This window comes from Trachypithecus francoisi, unplaced genomic scaffold (genome assembly GCF_009764315.1).
Source record: "Trachypithecus francoisi isolate TF-2019V2 unplaced genomic scaffold, Tfra_2.0 Lachesis_group0, whole genome shotgun sequence".
Lineage (NCBI taxonomy): Eukaryota > Metazoa > Chordata > Mammalia > Primates > Cercopithecidae > Trachypithecus > Trachypithecus francoisi.
In genome coordinates this window covers 21,167,226-21,193,752 of record NW_022681453.1, presented here as the reverse complement: position 1 = coordinate 21,193,752, position 26,527 = coordinate 21,167,226, and the positions used below count along the sequence as shown (strand labels likewise).

The following is a 26,527-nucleotide window of genomic DNA, read 5'->3' as shown; positions in this document are numbered from 1 at the left end:
GGTCTTTTTTTTTTTTTTTCTCCTTGAGACAGTGTCTCATTCTGTTGCCCAGAGTGGCGTGATCATAGCTCACTATAGCCTTGACCTGCTGGGCTCAAGTGATCCTCCTGCCTCAGTCTCCCAAGTAGCTGGGACTACAGATATGTGCCACTATGCCCAGCTAATTAAAAAATTCTTTTTTGTAGAGATAGGGTCTCACTATGTTGTCCAGGCTAGTGCTGAACTCCTGAGTTCAACCAATCCTCCCACGTCGGCCTCCCAAAGTGCTGGGATTATGAGCCACCATGCCTGGCCCCACATGATCTCTTTCTAAGTGTCAGGCTAGTCTTTCAGGTGATCCATTTTCCTATCTAGACCACTGTGGATTTTGCAGCTGACATGTGGAGTGAAGCATAATCTTTTCTACTCAATTCCTTCACACTCAGGTCATTGCACTTTCATTTTCTGGCTCTTCTGGGGTCAGTGCTGCTGCCCATGCCATTGGAGCTGCACACATGATAATGTTGCCATGTTGTCTCTGCTAAGACACTTCATGAGCTCCTCCATTCTGGGTGCTTCACCCCTTTCCATGCTTGTTTGCTTGCCGGATGTAGTGCACTCGGTTGTGGTAAGGCTGGATATGCTGGATTTCTCCTTATTCCTCTTGTGATACTTGAAAAAGTAGTAAAATATGTGAGACTTAAGTCTCAGAATTAACAGAATCCTGTTATACAACTTTTCAAGAAAAACTAGATCTTATGGGCCAGGCGCAGTGGGTCATGCCTGTAATCCCAGCACTTTGGAAGGCTGAGGTGGGCAGATCACCTGAGGTCAGGAGTTCGAGACCAGCCTGGCCAACATGGTGAAACCCCATCTCTACTAAAAAATACAAAAATTAGCTGGGCATGGTGGTGCGTGCCTGTAATCCCAGTTACTGGGGCGGGGTGGGGGCTGAGGCAGGAGGATCACTTGATGGTTATGTGTCTGGAATTGGTGGGTTCTTGGTCTCGCTGACTTCAAGAATGAAGCTGCGGACCCTCGCGGTGAGTGTTACAGTTCATAAAGGCAGCGCATCTGGAGTTGTTCATTCCTTCTGGTGGGTTCATGGTCTCGCTGGCCTCAGGAGTGAAGCTGCAGACCTTCACGGTGAGTGTTACAGCTCATAAAGGTGGCGTGGACCCAAAGAGTGAGCAGCAGCAAGATTTATTGCAAAGAGCAAAAGAACAAAGCTTCCACAGTGTGGCAGGGGACCTGAGTGGGTTGCCACTACTGGCTCCAGCAGCCTACTTTTATTCCCTTATCTGACCCCCACCCACATCCTGCTGATTGGTCCATTTTACAGAGAGTTGATTGGTCTGTTTTGACAAGGTGCTGATTGGCACGTTTACAATCCTTTAGCTAGACACAGAGTGCTAGACAGAAAACTTCTCCAAGTCCCCACTAGATTAGCTAGACACAGAGTGCTCACTGGTGCATTTACAAACCTTGAGCTAGACACAGAGTGCTGATTGATGCATTTACAAACCTTGAGCTAGACAGAGTGCTGATTGGTGCATTTTCAATCCTTCAGCTAGACACAGAGTGCTGATTGTTGCATTTACAATGCTCTAGCTAGAGGTAAAAGTTCTCCAAGTCCCCACCAGATTAGCTAGATACAGCGTGCCGATTGGTGCATCCACAAACCTTGAGCTAGACACAGTGTGCTGACTGGTGTGTTTACAAACCTTGAGCTAGACACAGAACACTGATTGGTGCATCTACAATCCTTCAGCTGAACATAAAAGTTCTCCAAGTCCCCACCTGACTCAGGAGCCCAGCTGGCTTTGCCTAGTGGATGCCGCGCCAGGCCCCACACTCCTCAGCCCTTGGGCAGTCAATGGGACTGGGCGCTGTGGAGCAGGGGGTGGTGCCCACTGGGGAGGCTCAGGTCATTCAGGAGCCCATGGCGGGGTGTGGGGTGGGGCTCAGGCATGGCTGGCTGCAGGTCCTGAGCCCTGCCCCTTGGGGAGGCAACTGAGGCCCGGCAAGAATTTAGGTGCCGTGCAGGTGGGCCAGCAGTGCTGGGGGACCTGGCGCGCCCTCCGCAGCTGCTGGCCCAGGTGATAAGCCCCTCACTGCCTGGGGCTGGTGGCACCAGCCAACTGCTCTGAGTGCGGGCCCCGCTGAGACCACTGCCACCCAGAACTGGCACTGGCCCACGAGTCCTGCCTGCAGCCCCGGTTCCCGCCCGCGCCTCTCCCTCCACACCTCCCCACAAGCAGAGGGAGCCAGCTCCGGCCTTGGCCGGCCCAGAGAGGGGCTCCCATAGTGCAGTGGCAGGCTGAAGGGCTCCTCAGGCACGGCCAGAGCAGACGCCGAGGCTGAGGAGGTGCCGAGAGCGAGGGCTGCTAGTACGTTGTCACCTCTTAGTTGCAGTGAGCTGAGATCACACCACTGCACTCCAGCCTGGGCAACAGAGCAAGACTCCATCTCAAAAAAAAGAAGAAAGAAAAACTAGATCTTATGTATCAAAGCCAGATGTGTTCTCATTTGTGAGATAAGAGTTCTCCATTCTGCTCAGCTAGATTTCACCTATAACCTAAACCAACAGGACACTTTTGGATACCTCTGTGCCTCATTTACAGGCTTAGATGGTTAGGACTCAGGATCGCTTCTCTTGCCTAGAGCTTCTGCCACCCGCCCTCAGAGCAGGTCTGAGAGTGCAGAAGAGTTCTTCCCCTGACTGCCCCCTGGTGCCCACCTGTACCAAGCCTGGCAGATTTTCATACTGGGCCTGTCCTTGTGTCCCAGCAGGATTTTGGGAAGGAACATTTGAACCATTAGTATAAGCAAAGAGAGAAGGTAAAGAAAAGAGTCTGCCAAGTGTTTGTTAAACTCTGTGGTGGCCAGCCTGAGCAACATGGCAAGCCTGTCTCTATAAAAAAAAAAAAAAAAAAAGTTTTTTAATTAGCCAGGTGTAGTGTTGTGCACCTGTAGTCCCAGCTACTCAGGAGGCTGAGGTGGGAGGGTCACTTGAGCCTAGGTCAAAGCTGCAGTAAGCCATGATTGTGCCACTGCACTCCAGCCTGGGCAACAGAGTGAGACCCTGTCTCAAATAAATAACTAAATAATTAAAATCTGTGATGGGCTCAGAACTCTAAGCTTAGTTTCTTTATCTGCCAAATGGGAATAATAATAGTACCTCCTTCCTAAGGCTGTTGTGAGGACCCGATGAGTTGGGGCATGTAAGGTCTTAACATTGTGGCCTGGCACAAGTGGGTATCCTTAAGCAACAGCTGATATCACCACCATCACACTGATGCCCTGAGAGCAGAGCTGGCTCCACAGGGGCACCCTAGCCAGGCAGCTCTGATGGTATTGGTGTGGGAGCTCAGCGGTTTAATCTGGCAATATGCCCTGAAAGTACCCATGCGCAGACTGCAAGGACCCAAGCCCTGATCATGAGAAGGCTGTGTGTACCTGTGACACATAGTGATACTGTTTCCGCTGACATACAGTAAGAACATGGCGCCATGCTTGGTGCCATCAGGGATACAGACATGTAGGAGAGGTGATTCCTGGGCCTCAGGGGAGTTTCTGAGGGCTTGAGAGGCACCTGATACAGATCTGAAGCCTGTGGGACTCCCCCCAGACCTCAGGGTCTTCATTTTTAAAGTGAGATTGTTGGCCTACATGACCTGTGAGGCCCCTCTGAAGACTTTAGGAGTTCCATGAAGGTATTTGAACCTTGACACAGAGCCATTTACAGTAACCACCATTGACTGCATGTTCTGTACCATGCACTACACTAAGCACTTTACATGGATTTTGTGTTTAATTTTCATAGTAACGTATGAGATAAATACTGCTGGCTCCATTTTACAGACAGGAAAACTGAGGTTCAGAGGAGTTAGGTGACTAAGCCAAAATCACATAGCTGGCTTTGAACCCATTTCTCTCTACCTTTTGCTGGGGACTAGCTTTAGGCTGTGGTTTACCCCTATGTTATGTAGCCTTCCAAAAGAAATTGGCTTATTGCCTGTAGTAGTTATTATTTACATAAAGATTAGGAAGTTCCAGGTGGAACAATTCGTAATTCAGGTTTATTATTTTAAAAAGAAGGCCAGGCGTGGTGGCTCACACCTGTAATCCCAGCACTTTGGGAGACTGAGCGGGCAGATCACTTGAGGTCAGGAGTTTGAAACCAGCCTGACCCACATGGTCAAACCCCGTCTCTACTAAAAATATAAAACAGCCGGGCGTGGTGGCATGCGCCTATAATCCCAGCTACTTGGGAGGCTGAGGGAGGTGAACTGCTTGAACCCAGGAAGTGGAGGTTGCAGTGAGCCGAGATCATGCCACTGCACTCCAGGCTGGGCAACAGAGCAAGACTCTGTCTCAAAAAAAAAAAAAAGAAAAGAAAAGAAAAAAAGAAGCTGGATGTGGTGACTCAAGCCTGTAATCCCAGCACTTTGGGAGACTGAAGTGGGAGGATTGTTTGAGACCAGCCTGGGAAACATGGTAAGAACCCCTCTCTACAAAAAAATTAGCTGGGCATGGTGGCACATGCCTGTGATCCCAGCTATTCAGGGGGTTGAAGCAGGAGGATCACTTGAGCCCTCGAGGCTGAGGCTGCAGTAAGCTGTGTTCATGCTACTGCACTTTAGCCTAGGTGACAGAGCGAAACCCTGTCTCAAAAAAAAAGAGAGAGAAAAGAAATGAGATGATTCTGAATGCATGCATGCAGTGTATGACTTTACCATGGGCAGCATGCCTGACTTGACTCCCCAGAGCAGCTTTCTGCACTGGGGACTTCCTTAATGGAAACTGGTCATATAATTATATTTATTATCAATTTGACCTAATTGTGAGATTTCCCTTCCTGTTCTTGTAGAACTCCATCTTCTTTAAAGATACTTATGTAACCTTATAATAAATTAATGGTACTTCAAATAATGGCTTCCGTTTATATTCATAGACATTTCTGAGGGATTTAAGATGAGAGATATGCTAATATTGAAGTAAAGCTGAGGAATTTGACTCAGCAAGCATGTATTAAACATTATTATGTGTTAAGCACTGTACCAGATGCCCTGAGTGAGGCCCCTACCCTCAGAACTTGCATGGTGATGGAGAGATAGGATCTGTACTCAACTATGCTATAGGACTGTGTGTATCTAGTGTTATCAAAATAGAAGCACAGAGGAAGTACTGCTGAATTTCATCTAGAAACTTCAAGGAAGGCTTCATGGAGGAAGCTTCTTTTTTGCTGGACTTTGACGCGTGGGTGGGCAGAGGTTAAATGTATATGTGTGGTAGAAATGGGCATTTGTGACCACAGAAGGAAAATTTGCTCAGTGCTTGTTATCTGCCCATCACTGTGTTGGAATTGGGAATGTAGAGATGACTGGGGTACTTAGGTTGGCTGGACTATGGGGGAAGGGAGAGAAAGGAAAAAGCGGCAGGAAGTTATGAAGGAGAGTAAACCTGGCTGCCAGGCTAGGGTCAGTTGGCAGTGGCCTCCGTGCTATGAAGCTTGGGTTTAATTCAGGGGCAGTGGAGCCTAATGAAAGGTTTTTGAACAGCACCATGATCAAACTGTCTGTATTGAGGAGCTTGCCGTCTCTTACAGAGTTATAGTGTCTTATTTTTTTTCATTCAATCCTCATACCGGCTCCATGAGACAGGACTTCTTTTTTTTTTTGAGACGGAGTCTCGCTCTGTCGCCCAGGCTGGAGTGCAGTGGCGCGATCTCGGCTCACTGCAAGCTGCGCCTCCCGGGTTCATGCCATTCTCCTGCCTCAGCCTCCTGAGTAGCTGGGACTACAGGCGCCCGCCACCGCGCCCGGCTAATTTTTTTTTTTTTTTTTTTTGTATTTTTAGTAGAGACGGGGTTTCACCGTGGTCTCGATCTCCTGACCTTGTGATCCGCCCGCCTCGGCCTCCCAAAGTGCTGGGATTACAGGCATGAGCCACCGCGCCCGGCAGAGACAGGACTTCTTATCCCATTTTGCCGATGAGAAAGCCAAGGCTTAGCAAAGTTAAATATCTTGTTCACGGCGACATTTACACTAATAAGTCAAGGAGCTGCAGGTCGAGCCCCAGTCTCCAAACTTGACTCCAAAGCCTGAACCTGCAATGAGAAGGATAGGCTAGAGAAAGAGTAAGAAGCAAAAAAGCTCATTGGGAGCCTGTGGCAATTGTCCGGGTGAGGAGTAAGGACAGGGGAAGGATGGATGAAAGTGGGAGAATGGATGAAGCTGGGGCAGCATCGGTAGCCCCAGAGTGACTGGGATAGGTGGAGCAAGAGGGAGAGGAAGGAGTGCTGTGTAGGGTGGAGGAGGTGATGGAGGGCAGTGGACGGGATGGTAGCCTCACACTCCCTAGTGACTCTTGTCATTGTGGTAAGGATGTGGCTGATCAGATCATCCTGAGTCAGAAGAGTTTGGGAAGTGGACGAGTGACTCAGGTAAAAGTGTGATGAGCCTCTGAGTTCTGATTCCGGACCTTCCCTGAGTTACCGTCCATCACCTTTGACCACCCCAGCCGCCGTTTCTCCATTAGTACTGTGAGGCAGTGGAATGGCTTGTCGGTCAGGGTATTCCGGGGAAATTCCCGGCTATTTAGATCAGCTCATCAGTACCAACCCAGTTATTGTGAAATAGGCCTCTTTTGACTGCCCGAAGTGACACCTCCATTCTGAATAGAACGGTAAAAGTCCACCACATGCTTCCTCTCTCCCACCACTCAGCCCCTGCCTGGAGAAGCCACATCCCAGATTGGATTTCCTGCCTCTGTGTCCTTAATGAGCACTTTAGTAAGTGGTGTCGCCATTCTTTCTGAACCACAAGCCCATTTAAACCAAAAGCATTAGGAAAATCAAGTATGAGCTCTCAGCTTAGGTACACCGTTATGATTTCATTCTCTCAAAGAACTTTGTCTTTAAAGAGCTCAATCATCTTCCCAAATCCATCACAACCTGCAGGCAAGCAGGCATCATGAGAGCCTCATGACAAGCAGCAGCCTTTGTTTCCTTTTAAAAGAAGACAGGTCCTGCTTTGCTGACCCCTGGGAGGACCACCGCAGTATGGCAAGGGGTGAGAAGCAGTGTGAGAGAGAGAAGGTGCTGATTCTTTCTGTGGCTAGAATCCAAGTCTGAAGATGACGTGGTCCCCAGTGCCCCCTAGTGGTGGGAAGTTGTCTGGTGCTCTTTGTTCTGGGGAAAAGGAAGATGGCCTGTTTTAAACATCTTGTGGCCTAATTTCCTTCTCATCAGGGAAGATTTACTCCTGGGCTAAAGAGATATCCTGGCATCTGCTCTCGGTTCTGTGATTCCCTGAGGGCAGCACTGTTTGGGAGGATTCACACTTGTGCTCCCTGTGTCTGGAAAAAAGGCTCAGAAACCAAGGGGTAAAGAGAATGGGGGCTAGAAGTGATCCTTGCTTTCAGAGGTGCTCTAGACTTGCCCTGTCCTAAATAGTAGCCACCAGCCACATGTGGCTATAGAGCATTCTGGAATGTAGCTAGTCTGAATTGAGATGAGTCATAAATGCAAAATACATATTGGATTTCAAAGTCTTAATATGAAAAAAATTTTTATTTATTTTATTATTTATTTATTTATTTTTTTGAGACAGAGTCTCGCTCTGTCACCCAGGCTGGAGTGCAGTGGCATGATCTCAGTTGACTGCAAGCTCCATGTCCCGGGTTCATGCCATTATCTTGCCTCAGCCTCCTGAGTAACTGGGACTACAGGCGCCCGCCACCACACCCGGCTAATTTTTTGTATTTTTAGTATAGACGGGGTCTCACCGTGTTAGCCAGGATGGTCTTGATCTCCTGACCTCGTGATCGACCTGCCTCAACCTCCCAAAGTGCTGGGATTACAGGCATGAGCCACCGTGCCCGGCCGAAAAAAATATTTTTTACATGGATTACTTGTTGATAATATTTTGCTTAAATAAAATATATTAAAATTAATTTCACTTGTTTCTTTTTTCTGTGCACTGTGGCTGCTAGAAAATTTAACATTACATTTCTACTGGATAGCATTGCTCTTCACGGATGGGCTTTGTGCCCAGAACAGGGGCCCACATGACTGAGACAGGTTTCAGGCCTGCCCTTGGGCCCACTTCCAGAGCTGTGGCTGACCATTTGGAGAGGTAGAGTGTGCTTGGCCTTTGTAATTCAGCCCTCCCCTCCCAAAAAGCCCTTTGAAATCCTACCATTCAGAAGTCATCACTTTGAATAATCACAACTTTTCAAAATGCAAGTACCCCAGGATTAAGAACCTAACATCATCCAGGCGTGGTGGCTCACGCCTGGAATCCCAGTACTTTGGGAGCCAAGGTGGGAGGGTTTTTTGAGGCCAGGAGTTTGAGACCAGCCTGGGCAATGCAGCAAGACCCTCATCTCTACAAAAATTTTAAAAATGAACTAGGCATGGTGGTACACACCTGTAGTCCCAGCTATTCTGGAGGCTGAGGGGGGAAAATGGCTTGAGCCCGGGAGTTTGAGGTTATAGTGAGCTATGATCACACCACTGTATTCCAACCTGGGTGATAGAGCGAGACCCTGTTTCTAAAACAAAACGAAACAGAAAGCCAAACACCTAGTCTAAATATTCTGGGATCCCAGGGTGCCTACAAGATAGAGGAGGGGGCCCCAGAGAGAACTGTGGGAGGTAGAAAAATAGGAGTTGGAGGATACTGAGTCCCCTGGCTGCCTTGCTCTTCCGTTTTGTGCTCAGCTCCCAGGCTTTGAAGCCACCTGTCTCTTAACAGGTTGACCTCTACCCTACCTGTTTCTTTGTCCTTGGGAAATGGGCCATTTGGTGCCTGCTGGGAGTTTTATTTATTTATTTATTTTTCAGCCAGATTCTTGCTCCGTCACCCAGACTGGAGTACAGTGATGCCATCTCAGCTCACTGCAACCTCTGTCTTCCAGGTTCAATTGATTCTTGTGCCACAGCCTCCCAAGTAGTTGAGATTACAGACACGTACCACCACGCCCAGCTAATTTTTGTATTTTTAGTGGAGATGGGGTTTTTGCCATGTTGCAGGCTGATCTAAAGCTTCTGGCCTCAAGTGATCCACCCACCTCAGCCTCCCAAAGTGTTGTGATTATAGTCGTGAGCCACCTCGCCTGGCCTGGAGTTTTAGAAGAGTCATATCAGAAATTTTATTTTCGACTGGGCACGGTGGCTCACGCCTGTAATTTTGGGAGGCTGAGGCGGGTGGATCATGAGGTCGAGAGATCGAGACCATCCTGGCCAACATAGTGAAACCCCGTCTCTACTAAGAATACAAAAAATTAGCTGGGCGTGGTGGCACGTGCCTCTAGTCCCAGCTACTCGGGAGGCTGAGGCAGGGGAATCACTTAAACCTGAGAGGCAGAGGTTACAGTGAGCCAAGATCGTGCCTTTGCACTCCAGCCTGGCAACAGAGAGACTCTGTCTCAAAAAAAAAAAAATGAAATTTTATTTCCTCCATTTCTCTGTCATACCCATTCTGAGTCGTTTACCTGACCTGTGAAAGCTAAATTTCTTTTGAAATACAGAGGGGCACCTCCTATACTTTGTGTAAAAGGGCCCTGGATGGCTGAACATAGCATTACAATATGCAGTATATGGAGCAGAATTGTTCTACAGCCTGGCATGCTTTAGACAGTTTTTAAGGAAAGAACAAACCATGAGCTGTATGTGTTATCTGTGGACAGTGTACTGTGTGGGCCCCCAAGGGACAGCAGCAATTCTTTAGGGGTCTCAGTATATGAGTCTTGGGCAGGCCCTTACAGACTTTGGCTTTGTGTTTAGTCATGTAAATTCTTCCCCAGTGTTTGTGAGATGGCTTCTGTGTGCTTAGCATTGAATGAGGATTCAGTGGAGACTATGCAAGTTGGGATTTAGGGATCAGAATGCATTTGCCTCTCATGTAGCATTGCATTCTTAGACTTGCAGTGCCTGTGATGTTTTTGTTTTGTTTTGTTTTGTTTTGTTTTCTAGGCATTTATCAACTGGAAAGAGGCTAAACTGACTTGGAGTTTTTTCAAACAGTCTTTCTTGAAACAGATTTTGACAGAAGGTAAGTGGACGGTCACTCTGAGTGGTCGGGAGACCATAGTAGAAGGGGATTTCATAGGACTGCCAATTACCTGGGTCCATACCACCTGTTTAGAGCCTCTGGGGCTGAAGAACTTCAGAAATGGGAGGAGGGGGCTTAATACAGAGAACGAAACCAACGTCTATTTAGTTTTGTGCGTTACTTAGGTGGTCTAATTTAAATCTCCCCACAGCCTTGTAAGAAAGATATTATTCCCCTTCATTATGGATGAGGAAACTGAGAGTCAGTGAGGTTGCAGAACTCCTTTAGGGTTTTGTAGTAACAAGGAACAGCTTAATTGGGATCCAGGTCTAACTCCAAAACCCCATGTTATATGATTTTTATGAGTTTATTATAAAAGTATTATATCAGTTACATAAAACTATTTTTTTTTTTTTTTTTTTTTTTGAGACGGAGTCTTGCTCTGTCGCCCAGGCTGGAGTGCAGTGGCAGAATCTCAGCTCACTGCAAGCTTTGCCTCCCGGGTTTAGCCATTCTCCTGCCTCAGCCTCCCGAGTAGCTGGGACTGCAGGCGCCCGCCACCTCGCCCGGCTAGTTTTTTGTATTTTTAGTAGAGGCGGGGTTTCACCGTGTTAGCCAGGATGAGTCTCGATCTCCTGACCACGTGATCCGCCCGTCTGGGCCTCCCAAAGTGCTGGAATTACAGGCTTGAGCCACCGCGCCCAGCCTAAAACTATTTTTATCTTTTTTTTTTTTTGAGATGGAGTCTTGCTCCATCGCCCAGGCTCTGGAGTGCAGTGGCTCCGTCTTGACTCACTGCAAGCTCCGCCTCCTGAGTTCATGCAGTTCTCCTGCCTCAGCCTCCCGAGTAGCTGGGACTACAGGCGCCACCACCACACCCGGCTAATTTTTTTGTATTTTTAGTAGAGACGGTGTTTCACCATGTTAGCCAGGATGGTCTCGATCTCCTGACCTCGTGATCCGCCCACCTCGGCCTCCCAAAGTGCTGGGATTACAGGTGTGAGCTACTGTGTCTGACTGGGATTTATTCTTAAACAACAAAATGCGCTTCTATGAGAGTTTGGTCAGACATCGGTCTTTTCAGTTTTCCTGTGACAGAGCTCAATGTGGAGGGCCAGCAAGGGGCTGGAAGCACATTTGGTTTTTGTATGTATATGTGTTGGTTTATTTGTACCCAGCTTTAATTAGAAAAATGAGATTTTAAGGCAACTATTATGTTGCTGAAGGTGGTAGTTTCTCTCCATATATATTTCATATCCATGTACCTATTACTGAATGTATTTTTTAATCTTTTCAAAAATTATCTTTTAATTATAAAATATAGTCCCATTAGAAAAAAATAAGAACATAGAAAAAATAATACTAGCGTTCTAATACAACTGTTATTATCTTGGTATTTTATTTTCCCCCATCTGTATTTTTTGTTCATTATGTTTCCAAAGAAAAGCAGCTCCCCCTGTGCCTCACTTTCCCCATCTGTGAACAAGGGGATAGGACCAGGCAGTGTCTGAGGGCTCTCTGATCTTTGAGAGTGCACACATGTTTCTAGCCTAACCTTATAACTTTGCTATTACAAAAATGAAACTGTTCCGAGGCCTTCTTGGGGAAGGGAGAGTCAGAAGCCTCGGAAGAGCTGAGTGAAGGGCCTGAGCACTTAGCTCCTGGAGAGTAGGGAGTGTGCCGTTCACCACTGCCACTGCCTCCCTGTGGCCTGGCATAGGAGGGCTGTGCATGTATTTGTGAATGGAGTAAGAAAAGGCAACAAGGTAACTATTGTGAAATGGTGTATGATGATAGTTCATGTTGTTGTAAGAACAGGAAAATCGGTGGAGGGAGTTTCGGAAAGGACAGTTGCTCATATGCACTTTTTTCCTTCCAAGGTTTTAAGAGCAGTTTTAATGAGTTTGAGGAATGGATCCAGTCCAAGTGATGGCCCTAAATTGGTTTTCTGGATTGCAGACAACACATGTCTCTAGATATGTCTTTGCAGCAGCTGGTTTAAGTTTACTGCAAACAAAAGCCTCCAGAGCTCAACCTGAATACGGTGCCAGGAGCCTGCTCCATGGGTGGATCCCCCTAGCCTGACTCCCTGACTGGCAGAGTGCCATTAGGAACTTCTCAGGGCCTCTATTTCTGTGGCTGTGAAATAAGGAAGTTGCCTGACTGAGATCCTCAGATTCGTTATATATATATATATATTTTTTTTTTTTTTTTTTTTTTTTTGAGACAGAGTCTCGCTCTGTTGCCCAGGCTGGAGTGCAGCGGCGCACCGTCTCTGCTCACTGCAAGCTCCGCCTCCCGGGTTCACACCATTCTCCTGCCTCAGCCTCCCGAGTAGCTGGGACTACAGGCGCCTGCCACCACGCTGAGCTAATTTTTTGTGTTATTTTTAGTAGAGATGGGGTTTCACTGTGTTAGCCAGGATGGTCTTGATCTCCTGACCTCGTGATCCACCCGCGTCAGCCTCCCAAAGTGCTGGGATTACAGACGTGAGCCACTGCCCCCGGCCCGTTATATTTTTAAAACTACAGCTCTAAAAAAGTTGAAATCCCTGGGTTTTTTTTTTTTTTATTGTTGTTGTTTGTTTTTTTGTAGATAGGGTCTCACTCTGTCACCCAGGCTGGAATGCAGTGGTGCAAACACAGCTCACTGCAGTCTTGACCTCTCAGGGTCAAGTGATCCTCCCACCTCAGCCTCCCAAGTAGCTGGGACTACAGGCAAGGCACCTACCATTACGCCTAGCTAATATTTTAATTTTTTTTAGGGACAGGGTCTTGTGATGTTGCCCAGACTGGTCTTGAACTCCTGGACTCAAGCAATCCTCCTGCCTCGGCCTCCCAAAGTGCTGAATTACAGGCATGAGCCCCTGAGCTGGGCCTGAAATCACTTTTTGTAGTCGCAGAAATGTATGTGCTGTTACTTCTGCCCCCACATTTCCTGAACAGTATGCCAGGTGCTGAGAATACTGAGATGAATGAGTAACAGGCCATGGCCTCAAGCATTTCATTCTCTCACCAAAGACACAGACATTTGTGTGGTTAACTGTTTCTGGGCTGTGAGGGGTGTAGTACTTGGAAACTCATTTCCTAGAACTTTGCTAGGAAACCAGGGTCATAGAGATGACTGAGAGGGGCTGTTGCCCTCAGGGAGTTTATAGAATGTAGGAAGGAGAGCCTATTCTGCCAAAAGACAGGGAGGGCCCTGCAGAAAAGACACTCTAGGTGGTGAGAATGACAAAAGCGAAGGCGGGCCCAGCCTGACTCAAAGCAGCTGGAGGGCTAAAACCTGGGAGGTAGGGTGCAGCAGAAGATGACAGGGTGATGAGAGTGAGGTTGATGAGGGGAAGCCAAAATGATAGCTTGGGGTCAGTGTTTAAAAGCCCACAAATACAGAATTAAGGAGCCTGGACTTTTTGCAAACATTAAAGAGCCATTTTGGCCAGGCGCGGTGGCTCACGCCTGTAATCCCAGCACTGTTGGAGGCAGAGGAGGGCAGATCACTTGAGGTCAGGAGTTCGAGACCAGCCTGGCTAGCACAGTGAAACCCCATCTCTACTAAAAATACAAAAATTACCTGGGCGTGGTGGTGGGCGCCTGTAATCCCAGCTACCCAGGAGGCACAGGTTGCAGTGAACCCAGATAATGCCATTGCACTCCAGCCTGGGTGACAAGAGTGAAGCTCTGTCTCAAAAAAAAAAAAAAAAAAAGAGCCATTTAAAGATAATGAAAGCAGGCCGGGTGCATTGGCTCACGCCTGTAATCCCAGCACTTTGGGAGGCTGAGGTGGGAGGTCAGGAGTGCAAAACCAGTCCGGCCAGGGTGGCGAAACCCCGTTCCCCCTAAAACCTGAAAAAATTAGCCTGGCGTGGTGGCAGGCGCCTGTAATCCCAGCTACTTGAGAGGCTGAGGCAGAAGAATCGCTTGAACCCAGGAAGCAGAAGTTGCAGTGAATGAGATCGTGCCACTGCACTCCAGTCTGGGTGACAGAGCAAGACTCCATCTAAAAAAAAAAAAAACGAAAGCAGAGACTGATTTAAGAGCTGTGTTTGAGGCTGGGCGCAGTGGCTCACACCTGTAATCCCAGCACTTTGGGAGGCCAAGGTGGGTGAATCACTTGAGGTCAGGAGTTTGAAACTAGCCTGGCCAACATGGTGAAACCCATCTACTAAAAATACAAAAAAAAGAAAAGAAAAAAATTGCTGGGCGTGGTGGTGGGCACCTGTAATCCCAGCTACTCGGGAGGCTGAGGCAAGAGAATCTCTTATGTCTGGGAGGCAGAGCTTGCAGTGAAGCTGAGATGGCACCACTGCACTCCAGCCTGGGCAGCAGAGCAAGACTCAGTCTCAGAAAAAATAAAAGCAACAACAACAAAACAAAACTGTATTTGCAGAAGCTGGAACTGTTAGCAGTGAGGGTGGATCCAAGCAGCACAGAGACACAGGCCTATGAGGACCCACAGTGATCCCTACCACAAACACAGTGGCAGGGGCTTGGAGAGAGAGGCAGGGTGGGAGAAAGTCTTGAGAGAAGATCCTCACTGCTTCCAGCCTCTTGATGTTTTCCTTTTTGAGCAAGTTACTAGGAGGTGAGAATTTGCCCTTCAGGGCGTGGGCACTGTTTTTCCATAGCGGTCAACACTTTTTCCTCATAGATGAGAAGCTTCACGAAAGCCAGGGGGATGGGGGCTCTGGCTGGTGTCTTCACCTTGAAGGCATTAGACTGTCTTACATTTGAATCATGAACTCAGGCCTGATTTTTGTAGTAGCAAAAATGTATGTGCTGTTACTTTTGCCCCCTCAGGCCTGAGTTCCTGATTCAAATCTAAGACAGTATAATGCCTTGCCAGCCCCAGAAAGCTGTCTCCACCCCTGAGGAACCCTTGGATAAGCTTGTGCATATAATCATGGACGCTTCACAGATAATTTACGTGCAGATTATCTGACCTCCCCTTAAAACTTGGGACCATCGCCTGGGCGCGGTGGCTCACGCCTGTAATCCCAGCACTTTGGGAGGCGGAGACGGCAGATCATGAGGTCAGGAGATCGAGACCACCCCGTCTCTACTAAAAATACAAAAACTAGCCGGGCGAGGTGGTGGGCGCCTGTAGTCCCAGCTACTCGGGAGGCTGAGGCAGGAGAATGGCGTGAACCTGGGAGATGGAGCTTGTAGTGAGCCAAGATCCTGCCACTGCACTCCCGCCTGGGCAACAGAGCAAGACTCTGTCTCAAAAAGAAAAAACTTGGTACCGTCATTTTCATTATTAACATTTAATAATCTCCTTTTTTTTTTAAACTTATTTTTAGACTTTTTTATTTTTTTATTTTTTATTTTTAATTTTACTGGCTTGGAGATTTGCTGTCAATGAAGTCCTCAGCACTTTCCAAATTGTTACTTTGAGATTATTTGAAATCAACATTAGAACAAGGACATGTCTTTAACTGATTATCTAATATTTCTCCTTTATTTGTCAGCTGGAAAAGTTGATAGCTAGTAAGAGAAAGGAAACAATAAAGTAATGTGCATTTGGCATTGCTAATTATTTTGCTTTTTTGTTTATAGGCGAGCGATATGTGATGACATTTTTGAACGTATTGAATTTTGGTGATCAGGGTAAGATGAAATTCTGTAGTGTTTTAATTAAAGGTTAATACTATTAATAGATACTTCCTAACATTTTTCTCTGATATATTTAATGAAAGATGAACCTGAAGATTAAAAAAAATCCTGAAGATTGTAAATTGTAGGTCTTTGTGCTGACCATGCCCTCCAATGTGACTTTGGTGGCAGGTGTTCTGGTGAGACCCCGGCCCTCTAGTTCACCTCCTAAGAGCTCTGGTGTTCATTTTGGGGGGTGGGAGGTGCCAAGAGAGGAGAAAAGGGAGCTCACCATCACAGCCACAAGAATCTGCCGCATGTTTGTGTAGCTACATAGTCTTTTAGTATTTTCATTTTTATCTTCTAATGTAATACCAAAGTAATGGAAATCAAATAGAAAAACATCAACTTTGCATTAATGACCTGTATAAGAAAGTACTGCTGATGGAAGCATTCTGTGTCTTGACTGTATCAATGTTGGTATCCTGGCTGTGATATTGTACTACAGTTTTACAAAATGTTACCACTGGATAAAAGGTATATGGGATCCCTCTATTACTTCCTTTTTTTTTTTTTTTTTTTGAGACAGGGTCTCACTGTCTTGCCCAGGCTGGAGTGCAGTGGTACCATCACAGCTCACTGCAGCCTCAACTCCCTGGGCTTGGGCTTGGGTGATTCCCCCCACCTCAGCCTCCCAAATAACTGGGACTACAAATGCACACCACCATGCCTGGCTAATTTTTTCCGTTTTTCTAGAGACAGGGTTTCTCCATGTTTCCCAGGCTCATCTCAAACTCCTGGGCTCAAGCAGTCTACCCACTCTGGCCTCCCAAAGTGCTGGGAATAGAGTCAAGAGCCACCATGCCTGGCCACTGTAACTCTGTGTGAATCTATAATTATCTGAAGATAAACTTTAATGAAATATTAAATAACAATTTTAATAGTGCTGTGAAAATTAAAGTAGAAAAACCAACATGATTGTTGTTTCTTCTTTTTTGTTTTGTAGGTGTGTATGATATAGTGAATAATCTTGGCTCCCTTGTGGCCAGATTAATTTTCCAGCCCATAGAGGAAAGTTTTTATATATTTTTTGCTAAGGTGCTGGAGAGGGAAAAGGATGCCACACTTCAGAAGCAGGTAGTGTTGGTTCTTATATCATCTTTCAAGTGAGTTCTCCCTTTAATTGCAAGACAAACAGATAGGAATGTGAAGCAGTCTGTTTCTCTTCTGTTTGATCAGGAATTTTCTTATAGATTTCATTCTTCTATTACATTCTATATGATAGCAGGACCCAGGGCTCACCTCTTCTTTCGTGGCCTTCTCCCTTTGCTCTTGGCTGTCTCTTCCTTCTCACCCCTTTGTTATATTCATTGTGACCTTTCTTTTTTTTTTTTGAGATAGAGTCTTGCTCTGACGCCCAGCCTGGAGTGCAGTGTCATGACCTTGGCTCACTGCAACCTCCACCTCCCAGGTTCAAACGATTCTCCTGCCTCAGCCTCCTGATGAGTAGCTGGGACTACAGGCATGCACCACCACACCCAGCTAATTGTTGTGTTTTTAGTAGAGATGGGGTTTTGCCATATTGGCCAGGCTGGTCTTGAACTCCCGACCTCAGGCAATCTGCCCACCTCAGCCTCCCAGAGTGCTAGGATTACAGGCATGAGCTACCGTACCCGGCCATGTGACCTTACTCTTGATCCAGCCCTCTCAGGACTCTCTAAAGCTGTCCCCATTGCCCTGCAGATGCCCAGCCATGGGCTAGTCTTAGGCATAAGAATGCCTCCCCTATCCTCAGAGTCTCAAGAGCCAAAGGATGCAGAATTTGGAGCCAGGCTAATCAAGGGAGGAGAGGATGTGGTTGTTGGCTTTCACTCACCACACCAATTGTTTAAGCTTCTTACAACTGGGATGTGCCCAGAGCTACACTCTGACTATAAGATTCTATATACTCAGGTTGGTAAATACAGAAGAAGAGATTTTAATTTAGGCATATATCGTAGGAGCTTCACTTTTTCCAAAACCACTGAAAATGTCTGACTTTTAGAATAGCAAGCTAGTTCAGCCTCTTGCATGTCTTAGAAGATATTTAGTAAAATACGGTTTATGTACAATATCTCAAAATGAGCTAATCTGGTACTCAGTCCGATTTAGGAATATTTTCCTAAGAGTACATTCACAGTAACATCATAATTTTGGAATGTTTAGCAGGAGAGGCACAGAGCTGGCTAGTGTATATGAAAAGTTGCTGCACATTTAAGAATAAATATTAGGGCCGGGCGCAGTGGCTCATGCCTGTAATCCCAGCACTTTGGGAGGCCAAGGCGGGCAGATCACTCGGTCAGGAGATCGAGACCATCCTGGCTAACACGGTGAAACCCCGTCTCTACTAAAAATACAAAAAATTAGCCGGGCGTGGTGGTGGGCGCCTGTGGTCCCAGCTACTCGGGAGGCTGAGGCAGGAGAATGACGTGAACCCGGGAGGCAGAGCTTGCAGTGAGCCGAGATTGCGCCACTGCACTCCAGCCTGGGTGAGAGCGAGACTCCATCTCAAAAAAAAAAAAAAAAAAAAAGAATAAATATTAGTGACCTGGTGCGGTGGCTCATGCCTGTAAGCCTCATGCTTTGGGAGGCCAAGGCAGGAGGATTGCTTGAGGCCAGGAGTTTGAGATTAGCCTGGCGAACACAGTGAGACTCCCTTCTCTACTTCTATTAAAAAATAAATAAAATAAATAAATATCAGAGGGGAAAGTGGGTGTTTCCTAAGCAATATTTGAAACAATTTATCCCAAGTGAATTGAAAACTAACCCTCCCCCTTACTATCTAAGGAGACACACACTTTTTCCTTCATTTGCTAATTGACGTGAAAACAAACACACTACCAAAAAAATAGTGATATCCATCACGTCGTTGGAAGAGTGAACTGAAAAACAGTGAAGGGAGAAGGCCAGACACGAAGGGTGAAGGTTTTCTTCAGCTCATGATTCATCCAACTTCCTTCCCTCTTCCCTGGCCCCAGGAGGACATTGCTGTGGCCGCTGCAGTCCTGGAGTCCCTGCTCAAGCTGGCCCTGCTGGCCGGCCTGACCATCACTGTTTTTGGCTTTGCCTATTCTCAGCTGGCTCTGGATATCTACGGAGGGGCCATGCTTAGCTCAGGATCCGGTACGCACAAGAGTTTTTCTGGATTTTTTTCTGATTTCCCAACAGAAATAGAAGAGTCACGAAATTCAAGAACTTGTGCACACACAGTTGATATCTGTGTCGGTGTAGGGAAAACTGTCTGGTGGCGGGGGCTGTGGGACTGTTCCCCTCATTCAACTCCAGACACAAACTCAAGGTATAGGCAGGGGCTTTGGCGCCAGGATGATCAGCTCCCCCAGCCTCACTTGAATAAGTTATTAGAACTTCTCCTTGCTGTTGGCTTTCCTCTCGGGCCTAGAATGTGTTTTGCCAAGCGCTTCCCTGTGCTCCCTCTGGGGTGAGGGAGGAAGGCAGAGGGCAGGCGGTAATGAGTCCCCACTTGGTACTAAACACATCTGAAGATAGTAAATGCCACATAAATCTCCCAGCCTGATGCATAAAAGCCTCTGAAGGATAACCCAAAGCCATTTGCAGAGAATAAAATTGATCTCTGCAAATAAAAGGGTATATTTAATCCAGTGACTCTCAGTTTTTGAAGAAGAAAAGTATTGAATGTGTCTAATTTTGAAACACCAGACCGCTGAGGATCTCACAGCACTTCTTGGGCCTTGGGGACTTCACCAATTTCAAAATGTTCTGGGCTGTAAGCTGGCAGTCCATTTGCAGTGTTTCATTTTGGGTTCAGCAAAGATGTTTTTAATTTCTCAGGTCACTGGACAAGAACCCTGAGGACTTCTTTCTGCTGCCCCATCTCAATACAAAGGGCTTTGTCAAATGCCATTTTACAAGTTCACTAGCATGTTTTAGTCTCCACTACAATGGGGCCCAAACTTTCAGTGTTAGGGGAAGAAGGGCCAAGCTTCTATACCAGAGCAAAGGTCATTAAGTTTGGAGAAACACCTGCTGTGAAACCAATGAAGTGGTTTGCAGCTCCCTGGGGCTTGTGCTGTGAGAAGTACATTTCCATCAGGCAGCTGCGGGAGGCCTCATTAGGAAGGCATTAGTAAGTTTATGGGCAGAGATTGGGAATTCAACTATTCTATAGCAGCTCTTCCCCTTTAGAAAGCAATCACCAAGGAGCAGCCTTTAATGTCACACAATCACAGGGCATTGCCTCAAGGAGGGGGCTGTCCCGTCGTTATCATGACTCAGCCCATCATCTTAGTTTTGAAAGTGGAACTCACAACACTACTGTCCTCAGTTGTGTACTTGTCTTTGTCTTCACCCTGGAAGTGGACTACTTACCTGTGAGCTGTCCTGGCCATCTCCAGATGTGGGACTCGGACACAGCACAGACAGGCTTTTGTGTAGGGGTGTGGCTTCTCTTCCATTGTTTGGGATTAGCGCTGTATTTAATTAGGGGCTTTGTAAGTGTTCTGGAGGCTTTTCTTAGAAATCTTTCTCACACCTAGCTTTGCTTTGCTTTTTCTTTTCTTTTTTCTTGGTAACTCACAGAACACCTAGCTTTGCTATCCTTAAGCAAAACCCAAACATTCACAGAATTTCCCCAAGATTTCTCACATTTCTCTCTTAGGTGCTTCTCTCTTGCCCCTCTGCCTTTTACTTTTTCCTTCTCTATCCCCTTGTCTTAATGAACTAGGGCTGCCATGACAAAGTACCACAGACTATGTGGCTTTAAACAACAGAACATATTGTCCATCAGTTCTGGAGACCAGAAGTGCACAATGAAGCTATGGCCAGGACCGTGTTATCTCTGAAGGCTCAAGGAGAGGCCGCTTCCTGCCTCTTCTAGTTTCTAGTGGTTGCTGGCATCCTGGCGTTCCTTGACTTGCAGCTGCAGCACTGCGGTCACACGGCTGTGTTCTCTTCGTCTTCCCCCTGCGCTCTTCACGTCCTCATCCCCCTGCGCATGTCTGCCTCAGTGTGCAAGTTTCCTCCACTTTTTTTTTTTTTTTAATGAGACGAAGTCTCACTCTGTCACCCAGGGTGGAGTGCAGTGGTGCGATCTCGGCTCACTGCAACCTCCCGGGTTCAAGAGACTCCCGCCTTAGCCTCCCGAGTAGCTGAGATTACAGGCACACCTTACCATACCCGGCTAAGTTTTTGTATATTTAGTAGAGATGGGGTTTCGCCGTGTTGGCCAGGCTGGTTTCAAACTACTGACCTCAGGTGATCTGCCCCCCTTTGGCCTCCCAAAGTGCTGGGATTATAAGCATGGGCCACTACAGCCGGCCAAGTTTCCTGTTTTATAAGGACACCTGTCATATTGGATCAGGGCCTGCCCTAATGACCTCATTTGAACTCAGTTTTCTTCATGAAGACCCTGTTTCCAAATAAGGTCAGATTCTCAGGTACCGCTGGTCAGGACATCAACATATCTATTTTGGGGGGACAGTTCAACCTAAAATACCTCTCAATTCAGTCTACAATCGAAGGTTGGTTCGGTTCTTGAATTCCCCAAATGGATGCAAAACCCTTTACATGAGTCACTGCTTCGCGCCAGAGTTTTTGTTGCTCTCCATGCCTCACAACAGCCCACTGTTCACCTACTGAAGGGCCCACCTGTGCCATTAGCGTTCAGTTGCCAGGTAAGGAGGCCTGCCACTCCTCTCTGCTTCTGCCAGGGAGAGGAGGATGGGGAGAAGCAGGAGGCACGCTTGAGCATAGCCTTGAGTCTCCTGGGTGCAAAGCGTGGTCCCCGCCTCCCTTCCTGGAGTCAGCTGGGGTAGGGGCCAGGCTGCTTCCTGCAGTGGCTTGACAAGCAAAATGCAGTGTGAGGTGATAAACATGGAATCTGAGACAGGGCCGTGGAAAATGGTTTTTTGTTGGGCATCAGGGCTGCCCTGTTAGTATTCCTTTTATAATTTTGTGACTGCCATAAAACTGTTTAGGTTCCCACAGCATGGAGATCTTTTATATTAAACAGCTTTCATAAACCCTGAATGAGTTCCAGATTTTAAGACTCCGGAACTTCAGTCCCCCCTCCTTTTCTTTTAGTGGTTACTTTTTTTTTTTTTCCTTTGTTGAAGTATAATTTACATAAAGTAAAATGCTGTTCTCTTAAGAGTACAGTTTGATAAGTCTTGACAAATATGTACAAAAAGTCCCATGTAACTACCAAACAGATTCAGATGTAGAATATCTCCATTTCCCTAGAAAGTTCTTTTGGGACCCTTTCTAGTCAACTGTCCCACTCCACCTCAGAGGCAAATCAGAAGAAATCTGATTTCTATCACCATGGATCAGTATTTATTTTAAAAAGAATTTCATATCAATGAAATGCAGCATGCGTGCTCCTGCATTTGGCATATTTCCTTCAATACAAAGTTTTTGAGATTCTTCCCCCCATGGTTTCACATAGATCAGTGATTTTTATTATCTTCTCTTGCTAAGTATTCCTTTGTGTGGATGGCCCACGTTTTGTTTATTCTTTCTTCTGTTGATGGTCAGTTTTGGCTCTTATGAATCAAACTACTACAGATGTTTTTGTGTAAGTGTTTTTGTGAACATGTGTGTTCATTTCTGTTGGATGTATACCTAGGGGTGCAGTTGCTGGGTCGTAGGTTAGGTGTATGTTTATTTTATTAGGTGCTTGATTATGGCCTTCTTAAAAGGGGGGAATCAATCCCATTCATAAGCCTCCTGTTCTCTGGTTAGAAGATTTTTCCGAAGCTTGTTAGCTATAGAACTGTATTACTTTGTTTTAGAAGAAAATGCCATTACGGGCACTGGTTCTCACTTTGGATTTGTGTAATTTTCTGCTGGTCCTGGGCCCTGGGCATTTGTTAAAGGTCTTTTCTTTAGGACCTGCTCAACTGAGATTCCGTTAACTAACAAAGTCACTAGTGACTTTGAGTTCAAACCACCAGGCCTATTCATGCTGATGAAAAAAGTGAACAGACTTAGGGCCGGGCGCGGTGGCTCAAGCCTGTAATCCCAGCACTTTGGGAGGCCGAGACGGGCGGATCACGAGGTCAGGAGATCGAGACCATCCTGGCTAACACGGTGAAACCCCGTCTCCACTAAAAAAATTACAAAAAACTGGCCGGGCGAGGTGGCGGGCGCCTGTAGTCCCAGCTACTCAGGAGGCTGAGGCAGGAGAATGGCGTAAACCCGGGAGGCGGAGTTTGCAGTGAGCTGAGATCCGGCCACTGCACTCCAGCCTGGGCGACAGAGCGAGACACCGTCTCAAAAAAAAAAAAAAAGAAAAGTGAACCGACTTGTTTGCTAGCCAGATAAGCTTTTAGTTGTCTAGCAAGAGATCTGTACATTTCTTCATAATTTTTTTTTTTTTTTTTTTTGAGATAGGGTCTTGTTCTGTCACCCAGGCTGAAGTGCAGTGGCACTATCATGGCTCACTGCAGCTCTGACCTCCCCAGACTCAAGTGATCCTCCCATCTCAACCTCCCGAGTAGCTGGGACTACAGGCATGCCCACCACGCACAGCTAACTTCTGTAGTTTTGGTAGAGACAGGGTTTCATCATGTTGCCCAGGCTAGTCTCGAATCTCTGGGCTCTAGCAGTCTGCCAGCCTTGGCCTCCCAAAGTGCTAGGATTACAGGCATGAGCCACCATGCCCAGCCTGTCCTTTTCTTTTTTGCGGATTATTTAGTCAATGCCGTAGAATGCTGGGAATCCTTCTAGATAAAATTAAGACCCTGAGCTTGAGCATGCAGTCTGTCCATTGCTGATACCAGCAGACCTCATAGTCTGGTTCTGGTTCTCTGGGTACTCAGCAGCACTGAGGTTACATGTGGGCCTTCTGATTGGGCTCTGGAGTCTCAGTGAGTTGTTTCCTTGCAGGTCCTGTTTTGCTGCGTTCCTACTGTTTCTATGTTCTCCTGCTTGCCATCAATGGAGTGACAGAATGTTTCACATTTGCTGCTATGAGCAAAGAGGAGGTCGACAGGTGGGTAACTTAGCAGGTACACCTTTAATCATGGCCTTCAGCCAAAATGAAGTAACTTGTCAAGCTTTTTGCTTTTCATTCTGAACATGCATTTACAGATGGTTGTTATAGAGGCAACACTTAGTCCACCAGTGTGGTGCTTCCCTGGGATCTCTGTGGCGCCAGCATGGTTCAGCAAGTGCTCCCCACCGTAGGGCTGGGAGACAGCAACTACTCTTTGCCTCCCCATTGTGGAGGGAGAAACATTGGCTCTGAAAGGTTACATTAGTCCAGGTTTGCAGAGTCAGGCACCAGACAAGCTAGATTTCCATTCCTCCACCTCGTTGCTCACCCCAGAAGAGTGGTCCTCCAGTAAGTTACTGAGGAGCTTCTTCAAGATGCACATTCCTACCCCTGAGAACCTGAATGGTGGGTCTTCGAGAATCTCAGGGATTTTGTGACGCTTCTCCTGAGAAAAGTCCAAATACACACATACATCTTGCCATAATTTTTTCTCAACTGTTGACTCCAGATCAGGATTCCCATCCTGGAATCCCTACCAGTGGTTCTTAATACTGATTGTGGGCCGGGCGCGGTGGCTCATGCCTGTAACCCCAGCACTTTGGGAGGCCAAGGCAGGCGGATCACCTGAGGTCAGGAGTTCGAGACCAGCCTGACCAACATGGTGAAACCCCATCTCTACTAAAAATACAAAAATTAGCCAGGCATGGTGGCAGGTGCCTGTAATCCCAGCTATGTGGGAGGCTGAGGCAGAAGGATTGCTTGAACCCGGGAGGCGGAGGTTGTAGTGAGCCCAGATCACACCATTGCACTCCAGCCTGGGGGACAAGAGTGAGACTTCGTCTCAAAAAAAAAAAAAAAAAATTGATTATGAGTTAAAATCTCCCATGAAGCTTGTTAGAAATGCAGATTCTTGGCTGCCCTTCGTCTGCCTCTGTCTCTCCTACCACACCATAGTCTCAGCAGGCTCCTGGGCATATGTGTGTTTTTTTGAATGCTCCTCAGTGATTCTGATGTGAACTCTTCCTGTTTAAGTGTATTTGGCCTACACCCAGGATCATCCACCTCTTGTGTACCAAATACCAAAACAAAGTAAGGCAGCATCTTAAGGCATCGCTAGAGGGTGACGCTGAGGGGAAGAGAGAGGGAAACCGTAGCAAGGGCGGGAGTAGATGATGAGGTGACTGGCCCTCATTTTCTTACTGCCTCGAAGCCAGGGGCCCATGGGGGTTTTCATGCTGCCTCTGTAACCTTGAGTGCTGGTGAGGGCCCTCAGAGCCCTGGCCATGAGGTGGGATGGGGAAGGAGTATCTCAAATGGGGACCCTTCCCCCTCCTCTGTGTGTGTCCTTTCCTGGGCTGGCTCATGTAAAAGCTTGGGGACTTTGTTTGCTACACAGTGACTGAGAACTAGAGTCCAGACGAGCAGGTCTCAGTCCAGATTGATGAGATTCTTCTAGGAATTTCTGGTCCACTCCCAGCCCAGCTGAATTAGAATCTTAGAAGACTTGAGCCAGGGAATCTGCTTATTACACAGCTCTAGGCAATTCTGATTCTAGGGCTTTGGAAACTGCTGGGCCAGACCAGCTGTCATGGTAAAAACGACACGGAGCAATGTGACCCAGGACGCACTTAGGTGTGTGTGACTGAGACATGAGTTCACAAGGCAGGAAGTACCCCAGTTATGCACAGGACACACTAATGCTTTCTACTCTGTCTTCTGTTTTGTTTTTCAAAAATGCCATGCCATTACCCTCTAAATTGATTTCCCAGCCTAGTAGTAGGTCACAACCCATGGTTTTAAAATAGTGGTCTGGATGTGGTTTTCACCTCAGATAGTTAAATTTATAGCTGTAGAGTAGAACTGCTTTGAGTCTATCCTCTTCTTTCCCCATGGATGAAAAAATCTATTTCAATTTAGCTTTGAAAATACAATGTTTTTATTTGAAAGCTGCTTCTAACCTTGAATAACTGAAAAATATAATTGGAAACATGCGAAATGAGGCACTATTAGAGTGGAAAGAGCGGGACTAGGAGTGTATCTCCTTGAAGGGAATTTTGTTACGGTAACTTCAGTGTTAGTGTTGACGGGGTGAATCAAAAACTCATTTAAAATGTTTTTATAAATTGCAACCAAATTGTGAGGGAGTATGGACAGTGGCTGGTTGCTTTCTTTTCTCTTATATTGTATTGAACCAAAGGAAACAACTTTTTAAGTTAGTTGTAATGGAATTTCGATAGTATATAAACATCTGGAAAATTATTTTCATGGTTATTAGTCAACATAGAGAAAAAACAGAGCCCAGAGCACCTTCTAGTGCAGTTCCCATGTGGGGTAACTCACCTCCCCTAAGAGTAAAATGTGACATTAAGTGCAGTTTTGAGACGTGTGTAAAACACAATAGCTCCAGTTCTTTCTGGGCCCCTGGCTCCAGCGCCTGGGCCTGGTCTGAGCACATGGAGCACCTGGGCTCATCACAGACGTCAGCATTTTTTTTTTAATCCCTGTGAGTTTTAACAGACATAAAACTCTAGCAAGGATTTTTATAGTAGAATTGGATAGCTTAGTTAACTGTTACAATCAGTTATAATGACTTTACATTGGACATTTCAGATTCTGAATAGAAAAAAAGCAGGCATTTTACTTAACCAACTTAAGGTTAACCAGTGTTTTTCTGAATAAAAACAGCATTTGGGCCGGGCACGGTGGCTCACGCCTGTAATCCCAGCACTTTGGGAGGCCAAGGTGGGTGGATCACCTGAGGTCAGGAGTTCGAGACCAGCCTGGCCAACATGGTGAAACCCCGTCTCTACTAACAATACAAAAATTAGCTGGGCATAGTGGCGCGCACCTGTAATCCCAGCTACTTGGGAGGCTGAAGC

General features: G+C 46.7%; 1 protein-coding gene and 1 long non-coding RNA gene across 6 annotated transcripts in view; one reads left to right on the top strand and one right to left on the bottom strand.

Moving 5' to 3' along the window:
* The window catches only part of RFT1 (RFT1 homolog), a 44,821-nt gene that overhangs the window by 12,653 nt on the left and 5,641 nt on the right, over positions 1-26,527 (top strand). For 4 of the 5 annotated variants that reach the window (XM_033210123.1, XM_033210125.1, XM_033210124.1 and 1 more), the window contains 5 exons: positions 9,962-10,040; positions 15,599-15,649; positions 16,641-16,771; positions 18,652-18,796; positions 23,540-23,645. In XM_033210123.1, the coding sequence (XP_033066014.1) occupies positions 9,962-10,040; positions 15,599-15,649; positions 16,641-16,771; positions 18,652-18,796; positions 23,540-23,645 (512 nt within the window). The remainder of the gene's footprint in view (positions 1-9,961; positions 10,041-15,598; positions 15,650-16,640; positions 16,772-18,651; positions 18,797-23,539; positions 23,646-26,527) is intronic. The other variant, XM_033210126.1, reaches the window with a different exon arrangement.
* LOC117082998 lies at positions 1,669-25,258 on the bottom strand. The gene is made up of 3 exons (XR_004436895.1): positions 25,248-25,258; positions 11,695-11,701; positions 1,669-1,783 (listed from the first exon to the last, which is right to left on the bottom strand). It is a non-coding gene; the product is annotated as an uncharacterized LOC117082998 (long non-coding RNA).